Source organism: Lepidochelys kempii, chromosome 5 (genome assembly GCF_965140265.1).
Source record: "Lepidochelys kempii isolate rLepKem1 chromosome 5, rLepKem1.hap2, whole genome shotgun sequence".
Classification (NCBI taxonomy): Eukaryota; Metazoa; Chordata; order Testudines; family Cheloniidae; genus Lepidochelys; species Lepidochelys kempii.
Window position 1 is genome coordinate 26,434,766 of NC_133260.1, and position 24,599 is coordinate 26,459,364.

General features: G+C 39.9%; 1 protein-coding gene across 6 annotated transcripts in view; it reads left to right on the forward strand.

The window, feature by feature from the left end:
- NIPBL (NIPBL cohesin loading factor) overlaps positions 1-24,599 on the forward strand; it is a 295,049-nt gene that overhangs the window by 200,884 nt on the left and 69,566 nt on the right. For all 6 annotated transcript variants that reach the window (XM_073343794.1, XM_073343792.1, XM_073343793.1 and 3 more), the window contains 9 exons: positions 2,785-2,988; positions 3,209-3,280; positions 3,373-3,462; positions 4,870-4,973; positions 6,738-6,824; positions 17,003-17,234; positions 19,953-20,104; positions 20,584-20,664; positions 23,742-23,842. In XM_073343794.1, the coding sequence (XP_073199895.1) occupies positions 2,785-2,988; positions 3,209-3,280; positions 3,373-3,462; positions 4,870-4,973; positions 6,738-6,824; positions 17,003-17,234; positions 19,953-20,104; positions 20,584-20,664; positions 23,742-23,842 (1,123 nt within the window). The remainder of the gene's footprint in view (positions 1-2,784; positions 2,989-3,208; positions 3,281-3,372; positions 3,463-4,869; positions 4,974-6,737; positions 6,825-17,002; positions 17,235-19,952; positions 20,105-20,583; positions 20,665-23,741; positions 23,843-24,599) is intronic.

Below are 24,599 nucleotides of genomic sequence, written 5' to 3' on the forward strand. Positions count from 1 at the left end.
TCCTCCCTTAATGTTTGCTTTCATTCTAAAGAAAAACACTTTTTAGAAAACTTAACTGAAAATTAGGCATTGGCCCCTGTGAAGCAGCTGGTACTTACTTACATTTAGATAAGTCAGCCTCAAAATGAACTAAGATCTGATACTAAGGAAGAATAAAACAGATTTTTGTAAACTTCTTGAATAAGTAGAGTTCCCCTGACTCCAGAAAAGGTTTGGCGCCTTTTGAAAAGGTGGTGGTTTTTTGTTTTTGTTTAAATCAGCAGTTCAGGTTTATACAGTGTCATTCCTTTAAGAAAAGGAGTACTTGTGGCACCTTAGAGACTAACCAATTTATTAGAGCATAAGCTTTCGTGAGCTACAGCTCACTTCATCAGATGCATATCGTGGAAACTGCAGCAGACTTTATATATACAGAGAGAATATGAATATGAACCAATACCTCCTCCCACCCCACTGTCCTGCTGGTAATAGCTTATCTAGATAAGCTATTATCTAGATAAGCTATTACCAGCAGGACAGTGGGGTGGGAGGAGGTATTGGTTCATATTCTCTCTGTATATATAAAGTCTGCTGCAGTTTCCACGATATGCATCTGATGAAGTGAGCTGTAGCTCACGAAAGCTTATGCTCTAATAAATTGGTTAGTCTCTAAGGTGCCACAAGTACTCCTTTTCTTTTTGCGAATACAGACTAACACGGCTGTTACTCTGAAACCATTCCTTTAAGAGGTGACAGAGGTGGGACAGTCCCCAAGCACTTATTTCCCTTCCAGTATTTCTCCCAACTTCCAAGCATCCCAGATTGCTTTCCTTGTCTCCAAGTAGTTTCATGAGCAATTGCTTTGCTAGCTTTCCACCGCTGACATACACATTCGCAACCATTTTTATCAGTTCCATAAGTACACGAATCTCGCTTGGAATTAACCACTGTTCAGCTGTTTGGATTTCTACCACAGTTTGATTAGCCTGTGAGATTTGTCCTGTTGTCAGTTCTGCTGGCTACAGTTACTGTCTCTGGTTTCAGCCACAGTCTCATTCTCTGGCTCTGGGGTTTTGTCTCTAGCTTCCACCTTTTAGCTACTCACCTTCAGAACACTGAATTTTGTGTAATGTATCATAATTAAAATTTAAAAAATCCTAAGGCCCAGTTTTTTAAAGGTATTTAGGCATTGCTGCACTCAACAGTGATGGGATTTAAGAACATAAGAATAGAAGAATGGCGATACTGGGCCAGACCAATGGTCCGTCTTGCCCAGTATCCTGTCTTCCGCCAGTGGCCAATGCCAAATCCTTCAGAGGGAATGAACACAACAGGCAATCATTGAGTGATCCATCCTCTGTCGTCCAGTCCCGGCTTCTGGCAGTGAGAGGTTTGCGAACACCCAGAGAGTATGGGGTGGCATCCCTGACCGTCTTGGCTAATAGCCACTGATAGACCTGTCTTCCATGAACTTACCTAATTTTTGTTTAACCCAGTTATACTTTTGTCCTTCACAACATCCCCTGGCAATGAGTTCCACATATACACAGTGCATGGTGTGAAATAGTGCTTCCTTATGTTTGTTTTAAATCTGCTGCCTATTAATTTAATCAGGTGACTACCTGGTTCGTGTGTTATGTGAAGGGGTAAATAACACTTCCTTATGCACTTTCTCCACACTGGTCATGTTTTTACACACCTGTAAAATATTCCGCCTTAGTCATCTCTTTTCTAAACTGAACAGTCCCAATGTTTTTAATCTCTCCTCTGTTCCATGCCCATAATCATTTTGTTGCCCTTCTCTGTACCTTTTCCAATTCTAATACATCTTTTTTTGAGACAAGGCAACCATAATTGCACGCAGTATTCAAGGTATGGGCATAACATAGATTTTATATAGTGGTATTATGATATTTTCTGTCTTATTATCTATTCCTTTCCTAATGGGTCCTAACATTCTGTTAGCTTTTTTGACTGCTGCTGCACCTTGAGCAGATATTTTCAGAGAACTGTCCATGATGACTCCAAGATCTCCTCCTTGAGTGGTAACAGCTAATTTAGTCCCTACCCTTTTGTATGTATAATTGGGATTGTTTTTCAATATGAATTACTTCGCATTTATCAACATTGAATTTCATCCTCCATTTTGTTGCCCAGTCACCCAGTATTCTGAGATCCCTTTGTAACTCTTCACAGTCTGCTTTGGACTTAACTATCTTGAGTAATTTTGTATAATATGCAAATTTTGCCTCCTCACTGTTTAGCCCTTTGTCCAGGAACAACATGGATTTCCTAAGTGTCTAAATCCCTTTTGAAAATAATATTTAGGCCTCTAAATCAGTTAGGCATTGCAATACCTAAATACCTTTAAAAATATGGGCTTAACTGACTTAAACTCCTAAATCCCATTTTCAAAAGTGATGTAGGTATTTAGAACCTCAAGTCTCATTGAAAGTCCATAAGAGTTGGGGTTCTAGATGCCTAATGAAAATGAAACGTGGGAGCTCAAGTCACTTACGCACTTATGAAAAATTTTACCCTACAACTTTCCCTCCCTTATTCTATTTAAAAGGGCAGGCATTCTGAGTAAGTATTTTAAAAATTTAACAGGCCTCTCTTCCTGTTTCAGGCATGGACTTTATATGTTCTTCAGAAATTATGATTAGGATAATGTCATGGCTGGGTTTTTAATGTTATAGGTTTATAATGCACACTTGCTTAATGTAACAGTGGTACACAAATTTGCTTAAACTTGTAAATAATTCTGATTTCAGTTTATCTAATGAAAACTTGCTTCATTTCTAGCTTCTCGGAAAAAACATAAAAAGGACAGAGATGATGATAAAGCTTGGGAGTGTGAGGAGCATGATAAGAGAAGTTCTGGTGATCATAGGAGAAGCAGTCATTATCACGAAGGAAGAAGGACTTCTGGTAGTAGCCGTTATCGCAATCGTACTCCAGAAGACTCTGACATGGATGATTATTCTCCTCCTCCTCCCCTCAGTGATGGTAATTCATCAGTATTAAAGTACATCTTACTCAATATAATTAATATAACCCTTCCTTGCATTCTTAATATAAGCATATTAAATGTGGATAGGCTAGTCTAAAGAATGTTGTTTATGGCTTCTAATATTCATGTATCCAACTTCAACAGAATATTTTACGAAACTGAACAAAAACATTTGTTTCAGATATCTTCATTTTAAGCTCTTAATTTGTTTCCTAGTGGCTAGAAAAATGAAGAAAAAAGAAAAACAAAAGAAAAGGAAGGCTTATGAACCTAAACTAACACCTGAAGGTAACTTTTCGGAAGGTTGAATTTGTTGTTTTCTTCAGGTTATGTTGTCTGTTGTATATAACTCAACTATATATACTTTTCTTTTTCACCAGAAATGATGGATTCTTCAACTTTTAAGAGGTTTACTGCTTCAGTAGAAAATATTTTGGAAAATTTGGAAGACATGGATTTTACTACATTTGGTAATATGTCAGAAATTTCTCTACTGCTCTTTCTGTTGTACAAAACCACACGAAGCCTTTACAAAATTTGCATCTAAGCATTTTATTTCATAGACTCTTCTTTGTAACTTGTCTGCCTCTGGTGTACACTCTGGGAAATGTCTCCTTTCTCATTTTTGGCTGCCACCACGGATAAGCTCCTCCACCACCTTCTAATTGCTCTTCTTCCTCCAACCTTGGTTCCTTGCAGGACTTAGAAGAGAGACAAACCACAACAGATGCAAACCTTAAGCTACTGGGGTGGGGAGAATATCTATCCCAAATGTGATTATCTTCTGCATTACACCTCCCTTAATGGGTCATCAGCACTGGGGATTGAAGATGTTTTGAAAGAGAATGCTCCTAAGGTATTTAGTAGCGTAACTCCCATTGAAAGTTAATGGAATTTGTGCTCCTAAATCCCTGAGGTGCTTTCAAAAATTTCTCCCTACCCCAGCTAAAGCACTAGAAGCTGTATTGTTGCAAACAATTGGGTATTGGCATATTGATAACTTAATAGATTTACTCTAGGTCTTACCTCTGAAAAAATAAACAAATAAATAATCACTTGTACAATTTTGTATGCAATCAGTAGCTCTTCAAAATACTGAGTGAAATTTAACTAAAAAGCTGGTTGGGAATTTCCCAATGACACCTACTTTGTCAGAAAATTTTGATTTGTTGAAACCAAAACAGTTAGTAGGAAAGGATTGATTTTGAAAAATCTCCCAGTTGGAAAAAACATTTGAAAAGTTTCAAACACTGAAATATCTCATTTCAATATTTTGAAAACAATTTTTTGGTTTGAAATGACATTTCATTTTGAAATTTTAATTAATTTACACCAAAAATAGTTAAAAATATAAGTATTAACACTGAAACACAATGTTCTGATTGACCTAATCTGACTTTTTTTGGCAGGGGATGGGGGTTGTTATCGGGTGGTAAAAAAAAAATGAGATTTTTATTTTTTGTCTCAATTTAGAATGGAAAAATGGTTTTGAAATCTCAAATTCACATGTTTTGGGAAAATTGTTTCCCACCCAGTTCTAATTATAAATTTTAAGATATTTCATAAAACATTCAGCAATGTTATGTACATTTTTAATCCATTGATAGTGCAAAAAGGTTTAATTGTAGAATGACACCCATATTTCTTTTTGATTTTTTGAGACAAAGGGATTCTCTAATGGGTTAAGTGAACTGCCTGTTTTGCTGGACATATTAAAATGCTTTGGCCAAGGATTTTCAGAAATGGGTGCCTGAATTTAGGCTCCTAAATCCATATTTGTGCATCAGAATAAGCAGCCTATTTTTAAAACTAGTGAAGTTAATTGGAGTAGATGTAAACTGCCTTTTTTTCCTTTTTTTTTCCTTTCTTTTTTTAAGGTGATGATGATGAGATTCCACAGGAGTTGCTATTGGGAAAACATCAGCTTAATGAGTTGGGTAGTGAATCTGCAAAAATTAAGGCAATGGGCATTATGGACAAGGTATGTCATGATCTTAAAAATGAAAATGTACATAACACTTCAGTGTTAAATGTATAAAATACATTTCCGCTCTGTAACTGTGTTCTCACTTCTTCCTGTTATGTGCTTGTCTCAATTTCCCTCCTTTCAGCTAGTGGTCCTCAGTGCTTTGTTGCATTGAGATGATGTAGTTAGAGGGTGATGTCACAAAGTCCACCCTTTTCCCAGAGTACAACAGCAGTCTTCTTCCCAGCAGTCTTCTCTCACTGGATTTCCTTTCCCCCAGGCCCAGTAGCCTTACATCCCTGTTAATTCAGGGTTCCCTTTCCTAGGCTAAACAATATCTGTGCCCTCAACAAGCTATGGCTTTCTTTTTATGCCTTCCTGGGCTTCATTTTGGGGGTTTATCCTGTTGAAGCAGGTTATTGGTATCACCCCTCTAAGATTAATACCCTCTTCCTAGTATAGGTATCCAACCATGCGATTCTACACTATGAGCTCTCTGTTCTCAACCTCACTACTATCCTGACTCTGTCTTTCCAGGGCCACTTCTTACGAAGACTTCTGGATTCCTTAGTATATGAACCTCTTCCTATGGTTTTCAGTAGCCCCAGCTCTAGGCCTCCCTTCTGGCCTTATCCATGAGTGCCCTCACTCCTCTTTTTGGGCTGGGTGCATCTCCTCCCTAGATATTTCCAAGCCTTAGCCCTTGCTCCCTACAAGTCTCCTTAGGCCTCAGCTTCTACTGGCTGGAGTTCTTGCCAGTTCCTACATCATACTGAGCACAAACAGTTCTTTTACAAAGTGGTTGTATATCGCCTGATGAGTCGTCATCCCTCAGTCACTTGAGGTCTACATCTCCCAGAAACCAGTGGCCTTACAGGACTGAGTTCCAGTAAGACCTGGGCTAGTGGCCCCCATTCTTAAAGGGTCAGCAAGCTCCACTCATTTCCTGGTCTTAATTTTGTAGAACATGAGTAGGTCATGTAGAATTACTTTATTTTCAGCACAGTCCCCCTGTGAGAATAAAATATATATGCACCAGTACCAACACAGTGTTGAAATTATTTTGTAGTTGTCCATAAACTGTAGAATAAATTAAAAACAAAACTTACTCTAGCCAACCAGGATTCATGATTAGTGCTTTGTTTTGGCAAATTCTGATTCCTGGCACCAAGAAGATAGCAGTGGCAGATATACATAATTAAACATATTCCCATACATTTTTGCCAGTTCAAAGTGTAATCTGGGTGAACAGTTTTTGTGGAAGGTGTTCTAATAAATCATAAAGAATTTAACCTAAATCTCTCAAATTACATTTTGATGAGAAAAACTTAGTGAATTCATATTATAAAATTGATTGCAACATGAAAACTGACTTCATACTGTGGTTTATTCAAGATTTTTGTATTGTGTAATTCAAGTGACAAACCACTAGAAACTACTACTAATCTCCCTATGTGTTGTAAAAAACAAACAAAGAAACAGAAGACTAATGGAATGTTGTTGTTTATTTTTAATTTCTATACAGGCATCACCATTATTACTATTGCTTCATATTTAGTTTTATTATATGATCAGAATCCTCAGTCACGATCAAGGCCTCACTGTGCTAGAAATTGTAAAAACACAAATTAAGATCCTACCCCAAGCATTTACAACCTAATTTTTACACCAGAATTAGACAGTATGCCCTGTCTTCCATGCACACATTTGATTTTAACCACTTAGAAATAATTTGTTTACATTCTTTCTGCTATTTTGATACAAGTATTTTTATTTTAGCTTTCAACAGATAAAACAGTGAAAGTCCTGAACATCTTGGAGAAGAATATTCAAGATGGCTCAAAGCTTTCTACATTACTAAACCACGTGAGTTTCAGAGCATAGTTGTTGGCATCACTATAATGATTAAAATATGCACTTTCATTTTAATCTCAATGGCAATATTTCCAAAATAATTTTGGTTTTAACTGTAAAGGATTTCTATTTTAGTTCACATAATAATTAATATGGTGTGAAATTTTAGTGTTTACAAATTAACATAATCCCTTAAGCAATGCAACAGGTAGTAGTAAATATTTGCCTAATTATATTGTTTCTACAGTGTTCTCCTTATGTAAAAAACTAACTATTTAAAAATAGAGCAGATTGGTAGTGTTCTGTTTTTAAAAATATAATTTAACACATTAGTGTCATTCTGTGATTTTTATTGGCAATTGGCAAACTTGCAGCCAGCATAACTTTCTTTGTTACCTGCCCATTAAACTTCATATATACCATAGAAGAAAACTGTACTTTTCTGTAAAGCAGATTCTCACCATTTAGAATTGAGAGGAAGCATTTTAATTTGACCTTGATGGATCTACTCACATGATTAAAGTTAAGCACCTGCATAATTACATGAAGGATTGAGTGAGGGTTATAACCAACGCCCCAAACATTATTCATGACTTCAGGGCATTTTTCAAAGTTCTTTGTAGGATCTTTTAGAATATCTATCTCTAGATAGATGTTCTAATGCACATTGGAAAACATAATTCCAACTATACATATAAAATGATAGAGCCTAAATTAGCTGTTAGCACTCAAAAAAGAGATCTTGGCGTGATTGGATAGTTCTCTGAAAACATTCACTCAATGTGCAGCGACAGTCAAAAAAGTGAACAGAATGTTGGGAATCATTAAGAAAGGGATAGCTAATAAGACGGAAGATATCATATTGCCTCTATATAAATCCATCGTATGTCTACATCTTGACTATTACGTGCAGATGTGGTCACCCCATCTCAAAAAAGATATATTGGAATTGGAAAAGGTTCAGAAAGGGGCAACAAGAATGATTAAGGATATGGAACAGCTGCCATATGAGGAGAGATTAATAAGAATGGGAGTTTTCAGCTTGGAAAAGACACGACTAAGAGGGGATATGAGAGAGATCTATAAAATGACTGGTGTGGAGAAAGTAAATAAGGAAGTGTTATTTACTTCTTCTCAAAACACAAGAACTAGGGGTCACCAAGTGAAATTAGTAGGCAGCAGATTTAAAACAAACAAAAGGAAGTATTTTTTCACACAACGCACAGTCAACCTGTGGAACTCTTTGCCAGAGGATGTTGTGAAGGCCAAGACTATAACAGGGTTAAAAAAAGAATTAGATAAGTTCATGGAGGATAGGTCTATCAATGGGTATTAGTCAGGATGGACAGGGATGGTGTCCCTAGCCTCTATTTGCCAGAAGCTGGGATTGGGTGACGGGGGATGGATCTCTTGATGATTACCTGTTCTGTTCATTCCCTCTGGGGCAGCTGGCATTGGCCACTGTCAGAAGACAGGATACTGGGCTCAGTGGACCTTTGGTCTGACCCAGTATGGCCGCTCTTATGTTCTAGAGGCGGTTAAGTTCATAAATGTCTTGTAATTATTTATTTTTTTCCTTTTTTCAATAGATTTAATTTTTGTGACAAGCTGGCAAAATGTCATAGTTTTTGTATATATAAACTAATATATTAATGCTTTAATTATTAACTGTTTCTATCATATAACGCACACATAAATATAAAAATGTACCAAGAAGATAGCTTCTGTTCTTTTGGAAAATTAATAGAAGGGTGCCAACGTTCAGGCATCTTTTTAAAATAAATTGACTTTTCTGTGATTACCTCTTTTCATAATTTGTTATGGGACCAAAGAGCTGGACTTGTCTGAAGCAGATAGTCACTCCTCTATAGCTATCCAGCAAACTCGTCTAATGTAGATGCAGTTTATATCAGCAAAAGAGTTATTCTGCTGGTATAACTTATATCAATTCTCTGAATGAAATAAGCTGTACAGGCAAAAAATTCTTATAACTGTCTACACTGGGACTTTTCTGGCATATGTTGGTTAAGAGTGTGTTTCCCCACACATGTTCCTATTCAATATGGCTATCCTGGCAAAGTATAGACCAGGCCTGAGGAAAATGGTAATAGACCAAAGTTAATACATATGCCTTTGGATTGGAGGCATTTTTACTTAAGTAAAAAATGAACATATTAAATGTGTCAGAATATTTTATTTTTCTTTTAGATAGGTGGTGGTTTGTTCATGTTTCACTACACAGTTCCAAAATGTCTTTAAAAGTGACCTGCAAGTGGAGGAGAAAATAGGCTGCTTGTTTCCTTTTCTACTTTTTCTTACTATGTATGAAGAAAGGGCTGAATTATTGTTGTTGTTTTTTTAAGTTTGTTTTCTGCATGGCTTGTTCCAATAAACTCAGGCCCAATCTTACCTTCATGATGACTGAAGAGCTAGTGAAATGGTGACATCATGAGAGCCCAGAGACTGAAAGATGAGCAATTGAGAGGGCAAGGGATTTTTAGTTGAAAAATTTGAATTTTTATATTTTTATTAAAGCAAATTAACTTGAATTACTAATCAACGCTTTGGACAAAGGAAGACTTTGTCAAAGAGTCAGCCTCTTCACTCTTTCTGTTAAGGTGTTCAGTATTCACAGGTGAGATTCCTGATATCTCTGAGGGGTTCGTTAGAAAAACCAGAGAAGAGTAGACTTGACTTTCTTGATACTTAAGTTGAATTAAAAAGGAAGCAGAGAAGAAATTTTAAATAAATTTTTAAATAAATAAATTTTAAATTTTAAAAAAATAAATTTAAACAATCACCTTTCAGGTCTTTCTTTATATATTATAAAGAAGAAAGGGATTATAAAGAAGGAAAGCCCAATTTTTCTAATAAATATTTGCAGGTCTCTCTTAAATTTTCAAATATACCCACCAGGTATACCCAAAATACTGAATCTGCAACTCCATTATGAAATATACTCAATACTAAAATGTTGAAGATTTATCTCAAAATATAAGACTTTGGAAACAACTTAGCAATGCTGCACTGCCCTATATGTGGCCCAGAGTTTTTTTTTTTCTGCCCCCCAGTCAGTCTCTCGCTAAGACCATATCTATGCTGGAGAATTTTAGGAAAAAATTCCCACTAGTTTTACTATTAATAATGTTAGTTGTATTTCACTAATGCTTAGTGAGCCCCATCGAGACTATGCCTTTGTTATGCTAGATCAGGGGTGGGCAAACTACAGCCCGCGGGCCGGATCCGGCCCCTCAGGACTTTGGATCCGGCCTGCAGGATTGCCACCCCCTTCGCGCCACGAGCCCCGCGCCACTCCTAGAAGTGGCCGGCACCACGTCCCTGCAGCCCCTCGGGAGGTGGGGGAAGAGGGCTCTGTGCACTGCCCTTGCCTCCAGGCACCGCCCTCCACGGCTCCCATTGGCTGGGAACAGGAAATCTCGGCCAATGGGCGCTTCGGGGGAGGTACCCACAGGCAAGGGCAGCGCACGGAGCCCTCTTCTTCCCCTCCCACTCATGGGGCCACAGGGATGTGGTGCTGGCCACTTCTGAGAGTGGCACCAGGCAAGGCAGGCAGAGATCGAGCCTGCCCTGGCACCGCTGCACGCCGAAGCCCGAACCCCTCCTGCACCCCAAATCCATGCCCTGAGCCCCTCATACCTCCCGCAGCCCTCCTCTGGCCAACCCCTTGCCCTGAGCCCCTTCCTGCACACCACACCCCTCCCACACCCTGCACTCCCTCCCACACCACAACCCCCTGCCCCAGCCCTGCATGCAATTTCCCCACCCAGATGTGGCCCTCGGGCCAAAAAGTTTGCCCACCCCTGTGCTAGATGCTGTACATACACAGAAGATGGTGTGCTCCTGCCCTTAACTGAATCTAAATAGACAAGTCAGAAGAGAAAATCCCTAGGGCTTTGGGTAGGTTCAACAGCTGGGAGAAGAGAAATACTATTCTTCTTTAAGTGCTTGCTCATATCAGTTCCATTCTAGGTGTGTCCGTACCCACATGTGCAGTATTTGGAGATTTTTGCATTAGTGGTATCCGTAGGGTCGGCAGGGGTGGTCCCTTGAGTGCCACGCTCATGTGCTGGTATATCAGGCGCTGCTGACCCTATGCCCTCTCAGTTCCTTCTTACCACCTGTGGTGGGTAGTCGGAGCACTTTTCCTTGCATTGCAAGGGCTAGCGGGTTTTCGTCTACTGACTTAGAGCCTTAGGGCCTTGTAAATAGTTTGTTTATAGTAGTTAGTGTTAAGAGGTTGCTAAGTGTAGTTAGAAGTTAGCAGTTAGGATCCCAATGGGGACTTCGTCCAGGCAGGGCATGCCCCGGTCTCCCATGTTTAAACCCTGTGCAGACTGCAGCAGGCCTGTGCCTGTAAGTGACCCCAATAGCAGCTGCCTCAAGTGCTTGAGGGAATCACACGTTAGAGATAAGTGCCGAATTTGTAAAAACTTTCAGCCCTAAACACAAAAGGAGTGGGATATTCAGTTACAGGCTCTCATCATGGAGTTGCCCTGCATCCGGCCTCCATGCAGCCCCACCAGGACTCACAGAGTACCTCAGCCTTGGTGCGCAGTGCACACCAGGATCCACCCAGCAGCATTCCCCATTGCCAGTGCCCAAAAAGAAGACCAAAAAGCATGGCTTCCCAGCACCAGGGAAAAAGAGCAATAGGTCTTTAGGCAAGGGACCCACTTCAGCCTGCTGGACCACTCTGGAGCCATACGCTCATACCTCCCCGGTCGGGGCCCTTACTCCTGTGAAAAGAAGACTCCACTGACTCCAAGGAGCAGTATGGGACCTAAACCCCTGATGGCACCAACACCTTCACAAGCTCCCCCAGCGCTGAGAGAGCACAAGCCTCCACCCACACTACTGAAGCAGCACGTGCCTCAGGAACTGGCAAATCCCACAAGGGCAAGCCAGTCACTAATACCCCTCAGGGGACAGTGGAGCACCGCCAATCTCTCTCAAGACAAAGCAGCGCCCTCCACCTCTGCACCATATATCACTGGAGTTGCAGCCTAGACCCTCCAAGGCTTGCCCTCAGTCACCGGCACAGTGTTCGCAGCCTCAGCCGTCTTGACGCAGATCACCTAGAGGAAGACGCTGGTCCCAGTACAACCAGTGCCATTTGCCCTCCTGCCAGTCATCCTCTCGGCACAGGTCCCAGTCACCTGCCTCATGAGAGTGCTCCCCATCGCGTCTCCATTCCCCCGTGCAACAAAGAAATACTTTGTTCTGGCCGAGGGGTTTGAATATCTCTACAACCACCCTCCCCCAGGCTCGCTGGTGGTTTCTGCGGCCAATGAAAGAGACAAATACCAGCTTGACAACCGAAATAAAGAGGCCAAATGGTTGGACCTGTTTGGAAAAAAAAAATTATTCAAAGGCCAGTTTGCAGTTCCAGGTGGCAAACCATCAGGCCCTCTTGGGCCGATACAATTTTAACTTATGGGACTCCCTCCATAAGTTCAAGGAGTCCCTCCCACAGGGTTTGGCCCAAGAATTTGGCATCCTGGTGGAGAAGGGCACTGTGGCTGCCAGGTTCTCTTTCAGATGGCATGGGTATGGTGCCAGTGGCTGTTTAACTCAAACGTCAAGGGGTCCAGGTCTTCCCATATCTCAATGATTGGCTCATCAAGGGCAGGTCTCAGGAACAAGTGTAGAGAAGCCTCGATCGGGTGCGTTCCACCTTCTGTGACCTGGGCCTGTTAATAAACGAGGAAAAAATCCACTTTAAGGCCAGCCCAAAGCAAAGAGTTCAGAGGGATGGTTCTCGACTCCATGCAAGTCAGAGCCTTCCTTTTGGAGGCATGTTTTCAGGCCATGTCGGACCTGATCTCCCATGTGAAGAACCACCCTCTCACTATGGCTCACACCTACCTGCAGTTGCTGGGCCACATGACTGCTGTATGTACATGGTCAGTCATTCCCAGCTTTGCCTCAGGCCTCTGCAAGCATGGCTGGCATTGGTTTACACTCCCAACAGACACTATCTAGACCAGGTAGTCAGGGTGCCAGATCACATCCTGTCGTCCCTGGAGTGGTGGTTAAACCCTGAGTCGGTGTTGGAAGGTGTTCCCTTCGCAGCCCCATCTCTGTCACTGACCCTCATCTCAGATGCTTCGGACCTGGGCTGGGGAGCCCACCTGAGTGAGCTCAGCACTCAAGTCCGCTGGTTGCAGGACACTCTGGCCCTTCACATCAATGTCAGCAGTTTTCCTGGCCTGCCAGACCAATACCACCAAGGTGTATTACATCAACAGGCAGGGCGGAGCCAGGTCATCAGCTCTTTGCCAAGAAGCTCTCAGCCTTTGGGACTTCTGTGTGCAGCATGCCTTTCATCTGGTAAGCGCGCAACTGCCCAGGACCAAGAATGTGCTAGCAAATTGCCTCAGCAGGAACTTCTCGTCTTGCCATGAGTGGGTGCTTCATCTGGAGGCAGCCAGTATGATCTTCCGAAAGTAGGGGACTCTCCAGGTGGACTTGTTCACGTCCCACCAGAATAGGAAATGCCAGGTGTTCGCTCCAGGGGATGGACAGGGGGTACTTGTCAGATGTTTTCCTGCTTCTGTGGTTGGGAGCCCTGATGTACGCCTTCCCGCCAGTGCTATGGATCCACAGAGTCCTCATGAAGATCAAACAGGACAGGGTGAAGGTTACTCTGATAGCCCCAAAGTGGCCTTGCAAGTCCTGGTTCAGCACACTGGACCTTTCGGAAGCTGTGCCGCTGTGACTCCCTCTCTGGCAGGACCTGCTGTCTCAGAACCCTGGCAGTCTCCTGCACCCGAACCTAGAGGTGTTGCGCTTGACAGCGTGGCTGCTGCAAGTCTGAATGCGGAAGACTGGGAATGCTCAACCCGTGTGCAACAGGTCATGCTGGGTAGCAGAAAGCCCTCCACCAGAACAGCTTGCCAGGCGAAGTGGAAAAGATTCACGTGCTGGGCTTCGGATCGGCTTGTCCATCCAAGCTGGCCTCACTGCAGATGATCCTGGATTATCTTCTGCATCTGAAGCTTCAGGGCTTGTCTTGTCGTCTGTCAGGGTCCACCTGGCTCCTCTTTCAGCTTTCCACCCTCTGTTCCAAGGCAGGTCGATCTTCGCTCACGACATGACAGCCTGGTTTTTGAAAGGTTTGGAGCGTCTTTACCATTACGTCCAGGATCCTGTTACTCCCTGGTATTTGAATCTCATGCTGTTGAGGCTCATGGGGTCTCCTTTTGAACCTCTGGCTTCCTACTGTCTTCTCCTTCCCTCCTGGAAGGTTGCGTTACTGGTGGTGATTACGTCTACCAGCAGAGTGTCTGAGAGCAGGGCACTTAGGTCAGAGCCACCCTATATGGTGTTCTACAAGCATAAGGTCCAGCTGCGGCTGCACCTGGCATTCCTGCCCAACATAGTCTCCCGGAATCTCCCAGTTTCATACCGGCCAGGACATTTTCTTACCAGTCATCTTTCTGAAGCCCCATAATTCCGAAGAGGAGCACAGGTTATACCCCCTGAATGTCCAAAGGGCACTGGCCTTTTATATTAACAGGACACGGCCTTTCCATATGTCAGTGCAGCTGTTCGTTGCAGCGGCAGACAGGATGAAAGGTCGCCCAGTGTCTGCTCAGAGGATTTTGTCCTGGATCACAGCCTGCATCCGATACTGCTATGAGCTGGCGAGTGTGCCTCCACCGGCGATAGTCAAAGTGCACTCAACTAGGCTGCAAGTGTCTCCGGTGCCAATCCAAGAGATCTGTAGAGTTGCTACCTGGTCGTCTGTCCACATGTTTATGTCCCATTATGTGCTGACCCAGCAGGCCCGAGACAATGCTGGCTTCGGCAGGGCAGTGCAGCAAGCTACAAGACCACCATCTCCAAGCCCACCTCCATTGGAACTGCTTGTGAGTCACCTAGAATGAAATCAACATGAGCAAGCACTCGAAGAAGAAAAAACGGTTACCTACCTTTCGTAACTGTTGTTCTTCTAGATGTTTTGTTCGTGTCCATTCCATTACCCACCCTCCTATCCGTCTGTTGGAGTTGCCGGCAAGAGTACGGTACTCACTGGGGCGCCCCTGCTAACCCTATGGGTACTGCTAAGGCAAAAATCTCCGATGACTGGGCACGCACACACCTAGAATGGAATGGACATGAGCAACACATCTCGAAGAACAACAATTACGGAAGGTAGGTAACTCTTTTTTTCATCATTTTACAGATGGGGAATTCAGATACAGATTGATCAAGGTTCCAATTTAGGAGTCCATTTTAGGAGCATCTACTTTAGGCTTCTGAATTAACCCCTCTGACGTCAATGAGATTTAAGCATGTGCTTAAAATTCAACATGTGATTAAGTGCTTTGCTAAAGGGATAGTCTTACGTACATGCTGAATTGCTTTACTGAACTGACTAACTTCATACTTTCCCAGGATCAGTCTTAGGTAGTCTGTGGCAGTGCCATCAAAGGAAAACATGTCTCTGGAATCCCAGTGCATTTTATTAATCATAAGACCAATCAATCCAACTAAGCTGGTGGGAATTTTTTTCTAAAGATCCCTACAGGAGCATCTATGCTGCCAAACACCCCCCTCCCCTCCCCCCCAAAATCGTCGCAGAGAGTCTGAGAACCTGGGTCAACTGACATGAGCTCGTGAGGCTTGTGCTATAAGGCTAAAAATAGCAGTGTAGATGTTCCAGCTTGGTCTAGAGCCTGGGCTCTGAAACCCAGGAGATGGATCTCAGAGCCCATGCTCCAGCTTGACTGGGAACATCTGTGCTGCTACTTTTAACCCTCCAGCGGGAGCTCTGTGAGCCAGAGTAAGTTGACCCAAGCTCAGAGACTCACTGCCAAGGTTTTGTCTGTGTGTTTGTGGCTGAGAGGACCTACTCTAGTATACTGAAGGCTTGTCTGAGTTGGTGGTTGATAGAAGAGCTGCATAGACTGTACTTTCAACCTCTGGGACAGAGGAGGTTTCTCTCATGATTCTTTAGCAATTCCTTTGTCTGTTTTTAAGGCATAGTTATTGATGAGTCAAATCCTCAACACAATGATGATGACTAACAAGGGGAATCTTGAGACTTTAAGGAGCATGGAAGAAAAAACAGGATCAGGAAAATCCTCATGATTTTCACATGGTTTATAAAAGTCTTTCTGCACTAGAGTTACATATAGTGGTAGAAATTGAAACTGGTCAAAGTAGCAATCATAGGTAGGCTTGGAAGGATTAGCTTTTTATTATTAAATGTTGGTAAACAGATTTCACTGCAAAGACACAAACTAATGAAAAAGTATTTCCTTTGGTTGTAATTTAAATTTACAGACAATAAGAACAATGCTGAATTTATGAGAATTTGACTTAAGGATATTTACTTAGTATATTTTGACAGGTCATGTTGACAGTTTGTGTTTTAATGATTATTAAGCTTTAACTTTCTGAATCTCTCTCTACTGTCATTAAATAATAATTGTCTGACAACCCACATAATTTCCTGCAACTATGAAAATTTATATAGATAAAAGTAAAAAAAAGTTTAAAATCCATAATTTTGCACAATTCTGAACATTTATATCAATAAACATTGAAAAATATGCATAAAAATAAACATTGATATCAATTTTTTTTAATCAGATTCTGCTGAGCCTAATCACAGGGGTTATAAAAATAACACCTAGATTTGATACATCAGTTTTCATCAGTCAGTCTCAAAGTGCGTCACAAAGTCTTTAATGTATTCATCCTCACAAAACTCAACATCGTACTGTACATCTAAAAATAATAAAGAATTATTAGATCAATTAATAGAATTTTTGCTTGAAGTAATTCAGTCTTTATTGATGAATGTAGAAATTTCTGTTAATGTTAATTACCCATGAAAAATATAACCTGTGGGCCTTTAGGTGATTACATGTCCTTAATATCTCATTCTGGTTTAGGGAGATATTATAAAAAAAAATTCTACTTTCCAGCTAATAAAATACATTTTACATTTATAATATAGGCACAGCACTCTGATTATAAATGTCATATAATGTTTTAGTATATATATTTATAAAATCTTCTTTTGTAGTATATATTATTCAGCAGGGTTAACCTGTAATATACAGAAATATAATATGTATTTGTGAAAACTCAGAATTAATTTTGTCTTAATGCATATTTTTTAGAAAACGTATATAACTTTCTGTTTTTCATTGTAGAATAATGACACTGAAGATGAGGAAAGATTGTGGAGAGATCTGATTATGGAGAGAGTCACAAAGTCTGCAGATGCCTGTCTTACCGCGATCAACATAATGACATCACCAAATATGCCTAAAGCTGTGTATATTGAGGATGTAATAGAAAGAGTTATTCAGTACACTAAATTTCATTTGCAGAATACCCTTTATCCTCAGTATGATCCTGTCTACAGAGTGGATCCTCATGGTGGTTAGTATGTTAATAAATAAATGAGATTGCATGTAAGCGAATGTGCTGCATACAATTTTAAATGTGACCAGTTCTGTTAAGTGTATTGTGCAAACAACTTGACATCCCTTGACACTGTTATGCAGTTCACTACATTCAAGAGTTAATCTTGAGACACCCGTTTCCAGTGTCCTCTGAATAAAGGATGACTGAATGCTTCATATGATTTTGAGAAAAAAGCAATTTACAATGGTAAATTGTAGCCCAAAATGACAGGGGAAATGAAACCCATCCTCCTCTGAACCAAACAGTGTGTGACATGAAAGGTCCATACATACTTCAGTGGCAAGACCTAACTAACTAGAAGCTGGTGCCTAAAATGAGACTTTTACATTCATATATTATGTGCCTAAATAAGTAGTCTGGTGTTCATGATTCCTGAATACCCAGCAGCTTCCATTTATTTCAATTATCAGGAGCCACTTAATGGTCAGTACTTTTGAAATCAGACTGTTTGTTGAAGTACATGATACAAGAGGTGGCCAGAAAATGGAAATCCCTTCCTGCAAAATTTTTTGCATTTTGGGGGAAAAAAAATTGTCCTGAACGGGGACAAAAAGTCAGAAATGCAAAATTTTTCATGGGAAGGTATTTCAAGAAAAATGCTGTTTCAAGAGAGTTTTCCAACTGTGCTTCTGGAGAGGCAGAGAGCTGGAGCACTGAGCCTATCCATCTGCCTCATCCCCTACCCCTCACTTAAACTTCCTATGAAGCGGAGCCTGGCTGCTCAGCCTCCACACCTTCCTTCACAGTTTTGGGAGCCAAAGAGGTAAATAACATAAGAACAGTCATACCGGATCAGACCAAAGGTCCATCAAGCCCAGTAGCCTGTCTTCTGACAGTGGCCAATGCCAGATGCTTCAGAGGGAATGAACAGAACAGGTAATCATCAAGAGATACATCCCCTGTCGCCCATTCCCAGCTTCTGGCAAACAGAAGCTAGGGATACCATCCCTGCCCATCCTGGCTAATAGCCATTGATGAACCTATTCTCCATGAACTTATCTAGTTCTTTTTTTAACCCTGTTATAGTCTTGGCCTTCACAACATCCTCTGGCAAAGAGTTCCACAGTTTGACTGGGCGTTGTATGAAGAAATACTTCCTTTTGTCTGTTTTAAACCTGCTGCCTATTAATTTCATTTGGTGACCCCTAGTTCTTGTGTTTTGAGAAGAAGTAAATAACACTTCCTTATTTACTTTCTCCATACCTGTCCTGATTTTATAGACCTCTGTCATATTCCTGCTTAGTCGTCTCTTTCCTAAACTGAAAAATCTCAGTTTTATTGATCTCTTCTCACATGGAAGCTGTTCCAGACCCCTAATCATTTTTGTTGCCCTTTTCTGAACCTTTTCCAATTTCAGTATATATTTTTTGAGATGAGGCTACCACATCTGCACGCAATATTCAAGATGTAGGTGTACCATAGATTTAAATAGAGGCAATATGATATTTTCTGTCTTATTATCGATCCCTTTCTTAACGATTCCCAACATTCTGTTCACTTTTTTGATTGCTGCTGCACTTTGAGTGGATGTTTTCAGAGAACTATCCACAATGACTCCAAGATCTTGTTCTTGATTGGTAGCAGCTAATTTAGATACCTTCATTTTATATGAAGTTGGGATTATGTTTTCCAATGTGCATTACTTTGCATTTACCAATATTTAATTTAATCTGCCATTTTGTTGCCCTGTCACCCAGTTTTGTGAGATCCCTTCGTAACTTTCTGCAGTCTGCTTTAGACTTAACTATCTGCAGTAGTTTAGTATCATCTTCAAATTTTGCAGCCTCACTGTTTACCCCTTTTTCCAGATAATTTCTGAATATGTTGAATAATAGTGGTCCCAGTACAGACCCTTGGGGGACAACACTATTTACCTCTCTCCATTCTGAAAACTGACCATTTATTCCTACCCTTTGTTTCCTACCTTCTAACCAGTTATTGATCCATGAGAGGACCTTCCCTCTTATCCCATTACAGCTTACTTTGCTTAAGATAGCTGGTGTGCTGAGCCTCACCGGCTCCTGTGCTGCGGGAGAAGTGGTAAGGCTGAGCGCCCTGGCTCTTTGCCTCCCCAGAGCTAGGTGGGTGGGAGGATTGAGAGCCCCAGCAATCTGCCAGATGGAGCTGTGGGGCAGCGGGGAGGCTAATAGTTGGGGAGGCAGAAAGATAGAGCATTCAGTCTTGGCAGTCCTCCCGGAAGGCTCTTACTAATTTCACCTCAGAAAATGAAATTGACAAAACTCTTCAAGGCAGGCAGCCAAGGAGTCGTCATTTCAATTTTTCCAGCCCGCAAATAAGAAATGTCTGTGTGGTAAATTTCAATTTTGTGAAAAACGGAATTTTCTATAAGAAATTCATTCTGGTCGAAAATTGCCAACAAGCTCTAATAATATATGGATGTAGGAGACTAACTGTTAGTACCATATTGAAAATCTTGGCCCAACAATCCACAAAAATTATTTTAAAATGGTCTGCAATAACAATTCTTGTTTTTCCAAATTAGTGCTGTTAAAAAGAGATTACTTTTCTATCAGCATTTTGTGCTAACAAAAATTATAAAGTACCTTTTTTTTCTTTCTTTTTTTTTTTTTTTAAAGAAAATCATTTTGTTCTTTGTAACTGACAGGCTTGTAGATGCATCATTTTATTATTTTATTTTATTTTATTCTCTAGGAGGTGTTTTAAGTTCAAAAGCAAAGCGTGCCAAATGTTCCACACACAAGCAGAGGGTCATAGTGATGCTGTATAATAAAGTATGTGACATTGTTAGCAGTTTGGCAGAATTGCTAGAGATACAGCTCCTTACTGACACAACTATTCTTCAGGCAAGTTTCATCAAAAGAATTTCCATTTGAGAATGTTTTTTTTTTTTTTTCAAAGTGATTCTGAAGTTTGACTACCTTGGCAATAACATTAAATGTAAACCAAATACAATCTAGTTCAGTGGCTAAGGTAAATTATCAGAATGACTTCTATAGTCATAGTATTGTAACTTTATTATTTTAACTGTCTTGCTAGTGATCTTAAAATGTGTAATTTTTAAAAAATGTTTAATATTTTAATAACACTATTAAAAAAGTAGTCCAGCTAAACAGAGAAAGATACATTTAATATTTAATCTGCAAGTCTTTAGTGGATTTATTATAAAATTAAGATTAAAAATGTAACATCATTTTACGAATAGCAAACAAGATGTACCTATGAAGCAGTGAATGTATTTAATTATACTCTGTTATGTCAAAGAGTTTACATATCACTTTAGTGGAAAGAATATGTATTTACTGTTTTTCCCTCCTTTTGGTAGGTATCCTCAATGGGAATAACACCTTTTTTTGTAGAAAATGTCAGTGAGCTCCAGTTATGCGCCATCAAACTAGTGACTGCAGTGAGTACTTTTTTAATCTATGAACAAGCTTAAGGATTTAGTGATATTGCTGTTGAAAAATAAAACGTACACATGGAAAGAGACATTAGTTCATCCATTTCATCTCCCCACCAGTGCATTTTTTCCATTCTAGTTAAGAATTTGAATTTTGAACTCATTTTATTCTGCACATTGTATATTTTTAACATCACAATGGAGGAACATAGTTTAATTTACTTCAGAGTAACAGCCGTGTTAGTCTGTATTCGCAAAAAGAAAAGGAGTACTTGTGGCACCTTAGAGACTAACCAATTTATTTGAGCATGAGCTTTCGTGAGCTACAGCTCACTTCATCAGATGCATGCCGTGGAAACTGCAGCAGACTTTATATATACACAGAGAATATGAAAAAATACCTCCTCCCACCCCATTGTCCAGCTGGTAATAGCTTATCTAAAGTGATCATCAGGTGGGCCATTTCCAGCACAAATCCAGGTTTTCTCACCCTCCACCCCCCCACAGAAATTCACTCTCCTGCTGGTGATAGCCCATCCAAAGTGACAACTCTTTACACAATGTGCATGATAATAAAGTTGGGCCATTTCCTGCACAAATCCAGGTTCTCTCACCCCTTCACTCCCCTCCCAAAAACCACACACACAAAATGGCCCAACTTTATTATCATGCACATTGTGTAAAGAGTTGTCACTTTGGATGGGCTATCACCAGCAGGAGAGTGAATTTGTGTGGGGGGGTGGAGGGTGAGAAAACCTGGATTTGTGCTGGAAATGGCCCACCTGATGATCACTTTAGATAAGCTATTACCAGCAGGACAATGGGGTGGGAGGAGGTATTTTTTCATATTCTCTGTGTATATATAAAGTCTGCTGCAGTTTCCACGGCATGCATCTGATGAAGTGAGCTGTAGCTCACGAAAGCTCATGCTCAAATAAATTGGTTAGTCTCTAAGGTGCCACAAGTACTCCTTTTCTTTTTTTAATTTACTTGATCCTCTTTGGTTTGCAGATTAGTTTATGGTAAGAAATCAAATGGGACATTCCCACTAAAACCAAATAATTAAAAGAAAACTTCAGATATACAATATTATAACTAAAAAGATTGTAAACAATTTTGCCCTCCACAAGTATTGTATTCAAATAATTTTATACTTAGCGTTCTTAAGAGAATTATCCCAAATAAGTAGCACTTTCTACACTGTTTACACCAAACTCTTTTGTTTCTTTCTCTTTTTTATTTTGTCCTTGGATTTACAACATAAAAACGTCTGACATCCTCATCTCACTATTGTATATTGATATTTTAATGTAATCAGAAGTAACTGAATATACAGATGTAGATCTGTTGAGTAAAAAGGTACCATTTTTGTAGTGATATTTCAGAATAGAACTGGACTTAAAACTGTAGCTCTGGCTGGATTGTGACTCTTACCTCATTCCAAACACACAAAGTTCAAGCAAGGTCAACCCAGCAGAAAAAATCATGCAACCAATTTTATTTGCATAGCTGTTTTGTTTTTTTCACTTTTTAGGTTTAAATTAAATCACTTGAATGTTTGTATGAACTTGGAGAACTCATTTCTTTTCAGACCTTAGTGTCTGTTATTTCCCCCTCTCCAGCATAATGATGATAGGGCTTGTCTACATGGGGAAGCTATTGTGAAATAAGATAGGGTGTGACCTTAAAGCACAATAGTTTTTCACAATAACTCTCCATGTGGACTCTGCTATGCTGCACTACATCACCTTTTGCGATTTATCTTAATCCACTGGATTACTATTCCGCGGTATGTCCTGATGTGAACAAGTCCTTAGTTATCTTTGCCAACCGTGCATGCAGCTTACTTCTGAGGGTTGTAAAGTCTGTATTTAGACTGAACAATATCAATAATATTTTCCATTAAAAATAAATGTATTTTAATAAAATAGGCTTATAAAATACATCCTGAAAATAAAGTTAATACTCTAACAAAGTAGCAAATGAAAAGAAAGTTTAAGATGGCTACCACTTTGCTTTTGAGTTACCATAAATTTTACATAGATAGAACAGCAATCTTGGAAACTAGGATTTTTTTTTCCACATTTCTGGTTAAGGATCTGATCCTTCTTGTAAAATCCTGTACCCATGGTAAATTCGTGTCATGAGATAAAAATACACATTCAATCTCTATATTTTTCACCATTTCTTTGACAGTCATGGTCATAAACATGTTTGGACACGGATTAATTCTAAATCGTATAGATTAGAATAATTAGACTATACTGCAAAGTTAATTTTTGTGCTAGTTTCAAACCACAGTTTGACTTCCTAAGAGCTGTGACTTCTATCGTATAGGAGCTCTTTTGGCCTTCTCAACAATCAAGCATGCTCATATAATATGATCACAGAATCAAAATCAAAGCTCTATCCCTGCCTTTTTCTTAAGTGGTACACTTTTTAGTTTTTAATAAAAATATTTTAAAAACCCTCACTGTCTCCTGTCCTGTTCTCAAAGGAACCTTAGCAACATGATTTTCCTTAATGTATTTTCCAGGTTTATTTGATTTATTTTTTTTCATCACCGTAGTTTCTGGAGCTGTGCATTGGTATAAAATACAGAGCTAGGAATAGCAATTATCCTGATAAAAAGTATATGTGAAATGGTTTTCTTTGGAAAATGTGGGTGGAGGGGAATCCATGTTGCAAAGTGATTCACAGAAAAATAAAATTTTAAGGACCATTATATTACGAAAACAGAAAAACCCTCTCAGAAAGCTTGCAGTTTAAGAAGCAAGTTTGTTTCATTCTATATCTTCAACCTTTAGAGAGGCAATATGTTCAATGTTTTTAAAATCAAAGCCTGTCTAAACAGAAGAATAGCTAAACTGAACTGCCCGCCCCCATGTATTGAAAAAACAGTATGTTACTCAGATACCTGTCTATCACTTAAAAATATAAAAAACAAGTTGTGAATATTTTAGTGAATACAAATATGGAAAGCTGTTTGTTTTGAAAAAAATAGTAATAAGCTATTTTGGTTTTCTGTAAAACTTAATCATTATTTTTGTACATATATATTTGTATCCTGTAACTGATAACAGGTGTTCTCGAGGTATGAAAAACATAGACAGTTGATTCTGGAGGAAATTTTCACTTCACTTGCAAGACTACCAACCAGCAAAAGAAGTTTGAGAAACTTCAGGTAATGTCTGACACAGATGGCTAACTTCTACAGAACATAATTTTCAGTACATAAATGTAGGGGTTTAGATTTTACATGGTTTATTAATGATTGTTATAAAAACCTACAAGTCCATAAGATGCATTAATTTCTTAATGAGATCAAGCAAATAATTCTATAAATATGATTTATCTGTTCCTTAAAGAGCTTTACAGTGGGAACAAAAGTGGAATAGTTATAGGACAAGCAGTCTGGGTCCATAGTAATTATCTGCATTTCCTCTACTTGTGTTACATGTCTGTGCTTGGTTTTTGACTGTTTATGTGACTTTCAAAGGGACAATAACAAATAGACAAACAAACCTGTAATTATGTACCTAGCTAGAAATATAAGTGAGACTAAGTGAAGGTATGCAAATAGAAGTTTCAAGTAGGAAATTTTTCAGAAGCTGGATATATGGAGCCATGTAATCCTCCCCACTGGTAAAACCTGCAAGGAAGGAGTTCTGGAAGAAAATTTGTGAAGATAACCTCACAGAGTTCCCACCACATTTTCTTCTTGGGAGCCCATCCCTCAAAATGATTACCTTTCCATGGAAAAGAATACGGAGCCCATCCCTCAAAAATGGTGGTTGTTTGGGAGGCCAGGGCTCCCTGTTTCTGTGCCAGCTTTAGCCCAAGGCAGCACCGCTCTCTTGGGTCTCTTTAGCAGCAATGTTCCAATCTGCGTGGAGACATCCCCAGACCGCAGTGAGGGTGAGGTTCAGCATAAAGGCTAA